At 52.8% G+C, this 12,091-nt stretch overlaps 1 protein-coding gene across 1 annotated transcript; it reads right to left on the bottom strand.

Annotated features, from left to right (window-relative positions):
• Positions 1-8,027: 8,027 nt before the first annotated feature.
• LOC137838503 (uncharacterized) lies at positions 8,028-9,356 on the bottom strand. The gene is made up of 2 exons (XM_068647748.1): positions 8,896-9,356; positions 8,028-8,814 (listed from the first exon to the last, which is right to left on the bottom strand). The coding sequence occupies exons 1-2, from the start codon at positions 9,354-9,356 to the stop codon at positions 8,028-8,030; spliced, it is 1,248 nt and encodes a 415-aa protein (XP_068503849.1).
• Between the last annotated feature and the right edge of the window lie 2,735 nt (positions 9,357-12,091).

The raw sequence follows: 12,091 nt of genomic DNA, 5'->3' as shown, positions 1-12,091 counted from the left end.
TTCTTCTTTATGTACCAAACAGTATTTAAGCGCGTCGGGGTGCGCCTCCCATTCACGCCCTTTGAGAGGGAACTTCTCACCGAGATTAACACCGCCCCCGCCCAGCTCCACCCCAACAGCTGGGCATTCGTAAGGGGTTTCCAAATTCTCTGCAGGTTTCTGGGCATCCTTCCCTCTGTGGATGTCTTCTTGCATTTCTTCGAGGTGAAGAAACAGGGGAAAAGCTTTTGGGTAAGCTTTTCCGGGATCGCGGGTAGGATCATTCTTTCCCTCTTCCAGAACTCCTACAAAAATTGGAAAGGAAAATTCTTTAAGGTGTGTTGCGCCAAGCACGACCCCACAGCCTTGGATGGCTTCCCCCTGTACTGGACGGAACACCCCAAAAGGATGCCTCCAAAAGGATGGTCCTGGCGAAAGCAATGAAGGCTGCTCGTGTTGCCAAGGTTGGCGCCTCTTCCGCCCCTGCTGCTGACACAAATCCTTCATTAACCTTGCCTCCACCGCCACCACCCACTACCGAAGCCCCACTAGGCTCATCTTCACCAACTCCACATAACCCCCAACCACTTCAAATGCCCGGCTCTCCCCCTCCCATCGCTGCTGTCCCATTGGCCGTGGCCTCATCACCAGCTCCAACCCCCCTTGACAAAGGGAAACGGGTCTTGGAGATTATATATGATGATGAGGACTCTGACGGCGTGGCACCTTTCAAGAGGAGGAAGGCTGCGAGGGTTCCGGTTCCGTCGGCGGCGTCACCCCAAGGGGGGAATTCCTTCAGGGACAACCCTCCAAGCGCTACCTCTCTCCCTCCCACAATGGTCCAAGAGGAAACAGGTGAAGGGGCTGAATCCGCTCCACCCCCACCACCGGCAGAAGTCTCCGTTGCTCCCGCCTCCGTCGCCGCCGCCCCAGATCTCATCGCCATCCCTCCTCCAATTATACATCTGATGAGGGGATTCAGCTGGGGATCCATGCTAGAAGGTTCCGACAGGAAGGAGGGGATGCCCTTCTACCTGGGAGCCTTCCTAGCCGTGGCCCTCGAATGGCGTGCCCAAGCTAGAAACGCTGCTATGCAGACTCAAACCCTCCAGGCCTTGGAAAGAAGGGTAGCTGCCTTGGAGGAGGAGAAGAAAACACTGGAATGCCAAAACGAGGCCTACTAAGCCACCCTGAAGATGGCGCAAGAGGCCAAGGAGGAGGCTGAAAAACAACTGGCAAAGGCGACGGAGCTACAGGCTGACTTCTACACTCGGGAAGTCGCTCTTCAAGTCCAAATAACAGGCCTCCAGGGTATGGTCGACCCGTTTCTTTCGCTGCGTTGGGCGACCCCATATGCCTAGTGCCTTGCTCCTACCGTGCTTCTCGGAAACCGTTCCGCCTTCGTATCTATGAGGCCTCCGCCTCATGAAGGCGTCGGTGGCTTTACCATTGCCACAACGCAAAGGTTGAAAACCTCCTCTGGGCCTTAAACACCTGGGACAAGGCGTCGATGCCCACACCCATGGAGAGGCTTGCCTATCGGAGCCGTATCGTCCTTGGTGTGTCTCAAACACCAAAGCGACCTGTCCCTTGATCTTTGGTACCCAGCGCCCCCGCCTAAGGAGAGGCCTGCCACAGCAGCGCCCTATCGTCCTCAGGGTGCCAAGAAACGCCCAGCACTGGGAAAGCTCAAAGCCCTCCGGGGGGTCGTTCCCTCCATGGTCATTCCTTTCCGTGGGTGTCGGGGAACAACCCTGCCAGCGGTTCACTCAGCATTTGGCCATCTCGTCTCCCTCCACAGTCTTTCCTACCTGTGGGTATCGGGGAGGCGATGCCGCTTGTGACCAGTTTTGACTTCTTCGATTTCGCCTCCCTCCACAGTCTCCCCTACCTGTGGGTATTGGGGAGGCGACACTGCTGGTACTTGTTTTGGCGACACCCGCAACATCCCGTGCTGGCGACGCCTTGGGCGTCTCATGCTGGCGACGCCCGGTGCGGTTCAGCCGTCGACTTTACCTTGGGATTGACTTTGACTCAGGTCGACGCCCGAGGGTGGTGAAAAGCTTCAGGTCTCGCCCGCGCCATCCACGTGGCGTTTCTCGTATGGCTGATGAGACGTTCCCCTACTTGACTTGGTCCTGACATTTCCTGAACCTCTGGCCCATTCACGACGGCGCGTCGTACCTTTGGGCATTCTGTCGATACGACGTTTTCTGAGTGTTAACCAGTGATTCCAGGGTCATCCTCCCATCTCCTGCCACGTGGTTTGATCGCATGGTGTACCCATTTGCGTCGTTTGGCGCTCTAACTACAATATTTCCATTTGCGTCGTTTGGCGCACTAACCGCAATATTTAGTTCTTCAGAATCTTGAACCTGCCCTGATCGTTTCAGTGCCTTCGTAACCTCCTTTCTTCATCTTTCTTCACGCAAAGAGTCCCTCTGTGTCTTCTTTAACCCACGCTCTATCCCTGCGCTTCCAGCAGGTTACTCTCCTCCAGGCCTTCCAGATACTATCCAGGCATGTCTTCCTTTGTTCCTCCTCCCAGGGTTAACCCCAAGGACCTGTATCCTTGGGCCTCGAGTGAGCTTCTTGACGAGTGCTCATGCTTACTCTCCACCAGGGCCATTAGGGAGCACAAGGGGGATTCGTGCTCCTATGACCACCGTGCCTTCGCGAAGAGGCACGACGACGACATTGTTGTGCTCCCTTACGCTCTAAGGGAGCCAGTATGTGGAGACGAACGGGCCAACGACGGGGTCCCCTTCTTTTACTTCTATCAGGTGGTTTTCAAAACCATCGGTGTGCGCTTGCCCTTCTCCAGGTTTGAGAAGGAACTGCTGACGGAAATCAATGTTGCTCCGGCCCAGTTATATCCCAATAGCTGCGCTTTCGTCAAAGCTTTCGACATACTGTTTGGTTTCCTGGGGTGTGCACCTTCTTTGGACATCTTTCTTCACTTCTTTGAGGTGAAGAGGCAAAGAAACAACCTCTGGGTGACCCTCAGTAACGTTCCTGGCAGGGTTCTCCTGACCCCCTTCCAGACCTCTTTCACTGGGTGGAAAGGCAGGTTCTTTAAAATGTGTTGCTCTGATCTCGTTCCCTCTGCCCTAGATGGTTTTCCACTGTACTCGGTGAGGGAGACGAGGGCCCTCAAATCCAAACCCTTCAAGAAGCTGGCCCCGAATGATCAGGTAGTTTGTCGGATCCTTGCTGAGGCGGGAGGGTTTGACTCCGCCACCTTGATTAGCTTCGAGTTCAATGTCGGGACCTTAGAGAAGTATATAGGTATGAGTCACTGCCCTAGAAACTTCTGCCTTTAACGCTTTTTGAACCTGTGTATGTTTTACTTCATGGTGTCTCTAACGCGTTCACCCCCCCTTGGTGCAGGTTCGAAGATAAACCAAGAGCGGAGGTCGCGACTTACCCGGGCTGAGAGCGGGGCTTCGTCTTCCTCTCATGCTGACTCCGACGACCACTGAAGTTTGTGTTTATGTTTTTGTACGAGCACAGGGCCTGTAATAATGTTTTCCCTATTCGCCTTACTCACATTCATTTCGAACACTACTTGTAAACTTAACTTTACTGTACCCTGCTTGGTTTCCATAATGTCGCTATACTTCTGCACCCACTTCATATACTGTGTGTTTTTCCCTTCGTTATGTTTACTGGCGGTGCCTTCGCTTGGGCGGCGCCTTCGCTCGGGCGGCGCCTTCGCTCGGGCGGCGCCTTCTATCTTGGCGATGTCTTCTCTTGGCGACGCCTTCTGTCTTGGAGACGCCTTGGCTGGGCAACGCCTTCGCCTAGGCGACGCCTTACCTTGGCGGCGCCTCTTCTTGGCGACGCCTATCACTGCTTCGAACGGGCAAAAGATAAAGGCTAAAAACCAAGGCAAGGTTTTTCTCGAACTTGTTCTTTTCTTTTCTTTGGGTGACCTCATTAAAAAACCCCGGAAAGGGAAAAAGAGCGTCCCGTTTTACAAGATTGTTACATTCTTGCTTACATAAATCAACTAAAATAGAACTTCAAGTTGGCTGCATTCCAATTGCGCGGGATGGGACCCCCTTCCAAGGTCTCTAGGTTGTACGAACCGTTTCCCTTGACCTCAGTAATTCTGAAGGGTCCTGTCCACTTGGGAGACAGCTTATTCTCCAGCTCGTATGGGTGGGCTTTCCTCATAACTAGGTCGCCAACCTGGAACTGTCGTGGCTTTACCTTAAAGCTATATTGTCACTCTACTCTTCTTTTTACTGCTTGAGCTTTTATTCTGGCTTCCTCCCTGGCTTCTTCTAGTAGATCCAGGTTCACCCGCCTTTCTTCGTTGGATTCCTCAACCACAAAATTTTGAAAACGTGGCGAGCTTTCATGTATTTCTACCGAGATCATCGCATCCGACCCATACACCAAACTGAAAGGCTTCTCCATGGTAGAAGATTGGGGCGTGGTATGGTATGCCCATACGATCCTTGGTACTTCCTCCGCCCACGCCCCTTTGGCCTTCTCTAGCCTTTTCTTTAGCTTCCTGAGCAAGACTCTGTTTGCTGAGTCTACTTGCCCGTTAGTCTGGGGGTGTTCGACTGATGCGAACACTTGCTTGATGCCTACCTCAGTACACAGGTTTCTCAACTGCTGACTAGCGAACTGGGTTGCATTATCGGATATCAGCCGCCTAGGTACGCCAAAGCGACACACAATGTTCTTCCATACGAAGTGTTGCACCTTGTGCGCAGTGATATGGGCCACGGGCTCCGCCTCTATCCACTTGGTGAAGTACTCGATGGCAACGATCAAGTACTTCATCTGCCTTATCGCCAGTGGGAATGGTCCTAGGATGTCAATCCCCCAAGTATGGAAAGGCCACGGGCTGTATATGGATCACAGCTCTTCTGGCGGCGCCTTATGCCAGTCGGCGTGTTTTTGACACTGCTTACAACGCTGGGCGTGCCGCACGCAATCTTCCTTTACTGTTGGCCAATAAAAACCCGCGCGTACCACCTTGGAGGCTAATGACCTTCCCCCGACGTGGCTCCCACAAACGCCTTCATGGAGCTCCGCCATTATTCTGGTGCACTCGTCGCCACTTACGCACGTTAAGATAGGGTGAGTAAACCCGTGCCTGAACAACACTCCGTCCTCCAGAGTGTACCTTGCGGCATTTCTCTTAACCTTCTTGCCCTCTTCAGGCTCCACTGGGAGAGCCCTATCTGCCAGATACCGTTTGTACGGCATCATCCAGGTGACTCCTTCGGTTAGGGCACACACCTGCACCTGCCTTCCTTCTTCGGGCATCACCGCATATGCACTGATGCGGGGCGTCTTCAGCGTATCTTGGGTCAAGGAATGATGACTCCTTGGCCTTCCTCTTGCTGTACAAATCCGGAGGACATCCACCCTGTTATCTTCCACGAACTTATGCGGAGCTTTGAGCGTCTCTTGGATCACTGTCCTCTGTCTACCCCCTTGCCTGAGCTGGCCAGCTTGGCAAGCAGGTCGGCTCTGGCATTCTGCTCCCTTGGGACATGTATAAGCTCAAGAGCGTTGAATGCTCCCTTCAATAGCTGGACGTATTTCAGATACGCCGCCATCAAGGGTTCCTTCACCTGGAACTCACCCGACACCTGCCCTGTAATCAACTGGGAGTCGCTTTTCACCAAGAGGTTCTGCGCACCCATCTCCTTGGCCAGGAGCATCCCTGCGATCAGAGCTTCGTATTCCGCCTGATTATTACTTGCCTTAAAGGCGAAGCGCAGAGCTTGCTCAGTCAGCACTCCATTGGGTCCCTCCAAGACTATTCCCGCACCACTCCCTTGTTGGTTAGAAGAGCCATCGACAGAGAGCAACCACTGTGAGCCCACCTCCACCTCTTGTTCACCTCCGGGCGAGAGTTCTGCCACAAAATCTGCATACAATTGCCCTTTGATGGATCCTCTAGGCTCGTACTGCATGTTGAATTCGGACAGCTCCACCGCCCAGCGTACCATCCTTCCAGCCACATCAGGCTTCTGCAACACCTTCTGTATAGGGAGGTTCGTCATCACTACCACCGTAAAGTTGTGGAAGTAATGACGGAGACTCCTGGCTGAAAACACCACCGCCAACGCCGCTTTCTCCAGCGCCTGGTATCTCGTCTCCGCCCCTTGTAACGCCTTGCTTACGAAATATATGGGCCTTTGACTCTGGTCCTGCTCCTGGACCAGCACAGAACTGATAGCCCGCTCTATCACCGTAAAGTACAATCGGAGGGGTACACCTGTTACCGGCTTGCAGAGGACCGGTGGCGTCGCCAGGTATTCTTTCAACTTGATGAAAGCCGCTTCGCACTCGTCAGTCCATGCGAAGCGACTATTTCTCTTGAGGCACTGGAAATAGGGGTGCCCCTTCTCTCCCCCAGTGGAAACAAACCTTGAGAGCGCCGCCATGCGCCCTGTCAGCTGCTGCACTTCCTTTACCGACGTCGGGTTTCGCATGGCGATGATTGCTGCACATTTGTCGGGGTTCGCCTCTATCCCCCTCTCTGTGAGCATGAAATCCAAGAACTTACCGACCTCTACCCCGAAGACACACTTCTCAGGGTTTAGTTTGAGGCGATACTTGGATATAGTGACGAACAACTCCTCCAGGTCCGCCATGTGCTGTGCCCTATCCTGCGACGCCACTACCATGTCATCCACGTAAGCGTACACATTCCTCCCTAGCTTGGGCGCTAGGACCTTGTCCATTACCCTTTGGTAGGTGGCTCCCGCGTTTTTCAGCCCAAAAGGCATCACCTTATAACAGTAACTGTAAGTCTCTGTCATGAATGCAGTTTTTCTGTCGTCTCTCGGGTGCATCTTGATCTGGTTGTATCCCGAGAATGCGTCCAGGAATCTTAGCACCTTGCATCCAGATGCACTATCCACCAGTGCGTCGATGCTGGGGAATGGGTACGAGTCCTTCGGGCACACCTTATTTAAATCTGTGAATTCCACGCACATCCGCCACTTCCCATTTGCCTTCTTTACCAAAACGACGTTGGCTAGCCACTCAGGGTATTGGATCTCCCTGATGTGGCCAGCACTCAACAGCTTCTGCGTTTCTTCCTTTACCACCAGCTGCCTCTCTTCGTTAAACTTCCTCCTCCTTTGGCGCACGGGACGGACCGTGGCGTCCATACTGAGGTGATGACATAGGAAATCCGGGTCGATGTCGGGCATATCCGAGGCAGACCATGCGAAGGCATCCAAATGGCGTGAAATCACCTCTGCCACCCCTTCCTGTTCTTCTTGGCTCAGCAAACGCCCTAACTTAAACGTTTTGCCGCCAATCTCCCTCTCCACGGCGTTAGTCGCCGGTTGGTCCCTGCTATCAGCCTGAATGGGCGCCGCCTCTTCCACGGGCGCCGTATCGTCAGGTCCCTCCTCCACGAGTGTATCTACCTCGGGCGTCGCCATCACGGATGTGGCCTCATCGGGTGTTGCCCCAGCGGGCATTGCCTCAATCATCGTCGTGTCCACACTGGGCGGACGCTCAAACACCATGAATACGCTTTTCTTCGTTTTCAGGCTGTTTTCATAACATTTCCTCGCCTTGCCGCTGAGGTCCGGCAGCTTCATCTTCATATGGCGTGTGGAGGCTACTGCGTTCAGCGTATTCAACGTCGGTCTGCCTAACAAAATGTTGAAGGCGGAGTGGGCGTTGACGACCAAGTACCGGATGCTTTCAGTATGCGAGGCCTCTCCATCCGTGAATGTAGTCCTCAACTCCAAGTAGCCTCGAACTTCCACCTGGTTGGCCGCAAACCCGTATAGGCACCCTGTGTAGGGCCTCAAAAGGTCGGGAGATAAACGTAACTTGTTGAATGTCGACCAGAACATGAAGTCTGCTGAACTTCCCTGATCGACAAGAACCCTATGCACCTTTCTTCCGGCCGTGACAACTGATATGACCACAGGGTCATTGTCATGCGGCACCACATCTCGTAGATCCCCTCTCGTGAACACGAGGTTAGATTCCCACGGCTCACCCGAGATTCTTTCCTCAATCGAGTTGACCCCCCTCGCGTATTTCTTTCACTGGGAGGCGATGGGTCCACCGCCGGAAAAACCTCCAGCAATGGTGTGGACCTCGCCGAGAACTGGCATCTCGTGCGCTTGCTCTTCTGTTGGCATCGGCAGAGCGGCGGTCGCGGCGGGTTCTGCGACGTAATCCTTCAGAAACCCGCTCCTCACCAGCTCATCAAGCTGATAACCCAACGAGAGGCAGTTGTCAATGTGATGCCCGAAAGCCTCGTGGAACTCGCACCAGGAGTCTTTCCGTGGCCCTAACACCTTGTCAGTTTTCGCAGGTCGCCTCAACCTCTCAGCTATGTTAGGCACGGCGATCAGGTCCTTCAGCTCCACCACAAAGTTGTACCTCGCCGGTCTTGCCCTCTCTCTGACGGGACGATCCCCTCCTGCTGGACCCCGGGGCTGGGGTTTCCTGGTCTCATAGGGGCGTCTCCCCTCTGGCTTTTTTCTCCCCGTCGTGGTCTCGTTGACCCTGACGGGTTGAACCCGCGTCTGCGCTCTCGGGTGTGAAGGTACAGCGCTGGTGCGCTTCTCACACACTTCTTCTTCAGAGGCGATATGTTCCACCGCCCGACGCCGTATTTCAGCAAAAGTCCTTGGGCGATTGCGAATAATAGATTTGCAGAAAGGGCCGGGACACACGCCTTTCCTGAAGGCATACACAATTATTGGCTCCTCCGACGTGCCCACTTTCACCACTTGGGACTCGAAGCGGTTGATATACTCCTTCAAACTTTCCCCTTGGTATTGCTTCACGTCAAACAGATCGTAGGATACTGGCGGCAGGGCCCTGTTCGCCAGGTATTGCTCTCTGAATTACTGGGACAGCTATTGGAAAGAGGTGATATGACCGCTAGGAAGGCTGATAAACCAATCCATGGCCATTCCTGTCAAAGTGCTCATGAAGAGCTTGCATCTTGCGGCGTCAGAACCGCCTACTAACACCATTTGGGTGTGGAACGCCGTAAGATGCGCCTTAGGGTCTTCCATCCCGGTGAAAATCGCCTTGGGCCCTGCGAAGGTGTTGGGGATCGCCGCATCTAGAATCTCCTGCGAGAAGGGAGTGGAAAACTCCCTTGGTGGGGTGAGATGCTCCACCTCTTCATTCTCGCGTTGCACCTGGTTGTTCCTTAGACTCCGACGCAACTCCTCATTAACGCGACGGAGCTCGTCGTTTCTCACATGCGAGGCGTCGAGATCCGCCTGCATGCGCTCTTGCTCTATCTTCGAATCCGCCATGTGATCCTGCAGCCCTCGCATTATCTCCAGGACCTGCTGCATGGACATTTCTTCTCCCGCGGCGCGTGCGGTACCTTGTCTAGTGGTGGCCATTCTTCACTATTTTCTCAAACGTTATCGTGACTTGATAGATCTTTTCAAACTTGCGATGGGACCAACGTTTTATATCGGCCCCACGGTGGGGGCCAAATGTTCCGTCAGGTTGACCTGGGACGTCTTCGTGCGCAACCTCAACCGTCAGCTAGGGACTCCTTCCCACTGGTTACCTATGGATTCCTGCAAAGAAGGACAAAAGGGCGCCCTAGCAGCCGTTTGCACTCCGACGCTCAAATCAGCCAGCAAGAAACACCAAAACTATGCACCTCCGTATCGGAGCACCGCGTATGGCACTCTGAAGGTGGTAAAAAGGAAACTGTGTTGTGTGTATTTTCTCCCCCTGGCAAAGATCTTTCCCCAGTCCCTTGTACGTAACCTCAAGGCTCGAGCAAGCAACTAGAGAGTTTCTGGAAAATTTGCCAAAAGTTCAAACCCCCTTCCAAACATTCGAGACGCTATTTAAACTACCCTAGCATTTAAAGCGCCTTAAAGCGCCTTTAATTACGAAACGTAGCGCATTTAATTATAAAACGTAGCGCATTTAAGACGTTAAAAACGCTCGGGAGCCTTTATAGTACCTTAAACGCACAAAACGGAAACTGTATTAAGTGACTTTAATTACCTGGTACCTGGCAAAATGGTGTTTCTATTCTGTCCTAGCTGTTGTACACGTGGAGGGCCTCACAGCGCCATGACCCCATCTGGGGGCGTTTCTTCGTGTGAGTCCTCCTGCTTGGGAGTGCTACTGTGCAAGGGGTGACCTTTTGGTTGCCAACTCATGCCCCCAATCATCTAGTCACTCACTTTGAGAGCGTATCTGCCTTTCTCTCGTACCCTGCACCTGGCTACCCTGGGCGTGACCCTCCTCTTGAGTCGTATCGGTCCCAAAGGCGTCTCTGAGGCGGCAGGGGTACTTCACGAGTCAGGCTGCCCTATACTGATGCTATCACTATGACCTTGAAGCCACCTTTCTCTTCTCTTTATTACTTCCCCGGTTTATCGGGATTTGAGGCCCTCCTACGGCGTCGCTCCCTCCATGGTCTTTCCTACCCATGGGTATCGGGGAGCGACACTGTGATCGCCTCGCCTCTGTGACATTTGACCTTAGCGACGCCTTATTTGGGTGACGCCTTAACTGGGCGACGCCTTCACCTAGGCGACGCCTGACCATGGCGACGCTTCCTCTTGGCGACGCTGGCACTTGGCGTCCCTTCGCCTAGGCGACGCCTTACGTTGACTTTGACCCCGACGTTGACTTTGACCTTGACTTTGTCAACGCCCGGATACGGGACGGTACATCTGTTATTCACCAATTTTGCTTCCCAGGCAAAAAAAGCGAATCCACCGAACTTGGATAAGGCAAAACCCAACCAAGATCAATTCCTTTTGCAACTAAACTTTTCACACCTCATTTTTTATGCATTTGTGACAATTCCCCACCAAGATTGCACAAAAACCATAACTTCACTTATTCACCAATTTTGCTACCAAGGCAAAAAAGGCCAATCCACCGAACTTGGCTAAGCCAAAACCACACCAAGATAAATTCCTTTTGCAACCAAAATTTTCACACCTCCTTTTGCATACATTTCTGACACTTCCCCACCAAGATTGCTCAAAAACCATGACTTCACTTTTTCACCAATTTTGCTAGCAAGCCACAACAAGCCAATACACCCAACATAACTAAGCCAAAAGCCAACCAAGATCAATTCCTTTTGGAACCAAACTTTTCACACCGTATTTTGCATACATTTGTGACAATTCCCTACCAAGATTTCTCAAAAACCATGACTTCGCTTTTTCACCAATTTTGCTACAAGGAAACAAAAAGTTAATCCACCGAACTTGGCTAAGCCAAAACCCAACAAAGATCAATTCCTTTTGCAACCAAACTGTGTGTACCGTCCCGTATCCGGGCATTGACAAAGTCAAGGTCAAAGTCAACGTCGGGGGTCAAAGTCAACGTAAGGCGTCGGCTAGGTGAGGAGACGCCAAGGGCCAGCGTCGCCAAGAGGAAGCGTCGCCAGGGTAACGTGTCGCCTAGGTGAAGGTGTCGCCCAGTTAAGGTGTCGCCCAACTAGGGCGCCGCTAAGGCCAAGTTTCACAATGGCAAGGCAATCACAGTGTGGCTCCCCGATACCCATGGGTAGGAAAGACCATGGAGGGAGCGACACCGTGGGAAGGCCTCAAATCCCAATAATCCGGGGTAGTAATAAAGAGAAGAGAAAGGTGGCTTCAAGGCCATAGTAATGGCGCCAGTGGAGAGCAATCTGACTCGTGAAGTGCCCTTGTCGCCCCAGAGAAGCCCTTGGGATAGAGACGACTCACGAGAGGGTCACGCCCAGGGTAGCCAGGTGCAAGGTACGAGAGGAAGATAGATACGCTCTCAAGTGAGTGACTAGAGGTTTGGGGGCATGAGTTGGCACCCAAAAAGTCACCCCTTGCGCAGTTGCATTCCCAGGAAGGAGGACTCACACGAAGAAATACCCCCAGATGGGGTCACGGCGCTGTGAGGCCCTCCACGTGTACAGCAGCCAGGTCAGAATAGAAACGCCATTTTGTCAGGTACAAGGTAATTAAAGTTATTTAATACAGTTTCCGTTTCGAGCATTTAAGGTACTATAAATGCTTCCAAGCGGTTTAAACGTCTTAAATGCACTGAACGTTTCATAGTTAAATGCGCTTTAAGACGCTTTAAATGCTGGGGTAGTTTAAATAGCGCCTCGAAT

The sequence above is a fragment of the Phaseolus vulgaris genome, chromosome 4 (genome assembly GCF_000499845.2).
Source record: "Phaseolus vulgaris cultivar G19833 chromosome 4, P. vulgaris v2.0, whole genome shotgun sequence".
Classification (NCBI taxonomy): Eukaryota; Viridiplantae; Streptophyta; class Magnoliopsida; order Fabales; family Fabaceae; genus Phaseolus; species Phaseolus vulgaris.
This window is presented reverse-complemented; position numbering and strand designations above follow the sequence as displayed.

What these genes read in the sequence shown, in the direction of transcription:
- LOC137838503 (XM_068647748.1), bottom strand. Translation starts at nt 9,356, where the DNA reads ATGGCCACCACTAGACAAGGTACCGCACGCGCCGCGGGAGAAGAAATG. An exon ending in ACAGGAATGGCCATGGATTG is followed by an intron (nt 8,815 to 8,895) that starts GTTTATCAGCCT and finishes CCTGGCGAACAG; the next exon opens with GGCCCTGCCGCCAGTATCCT.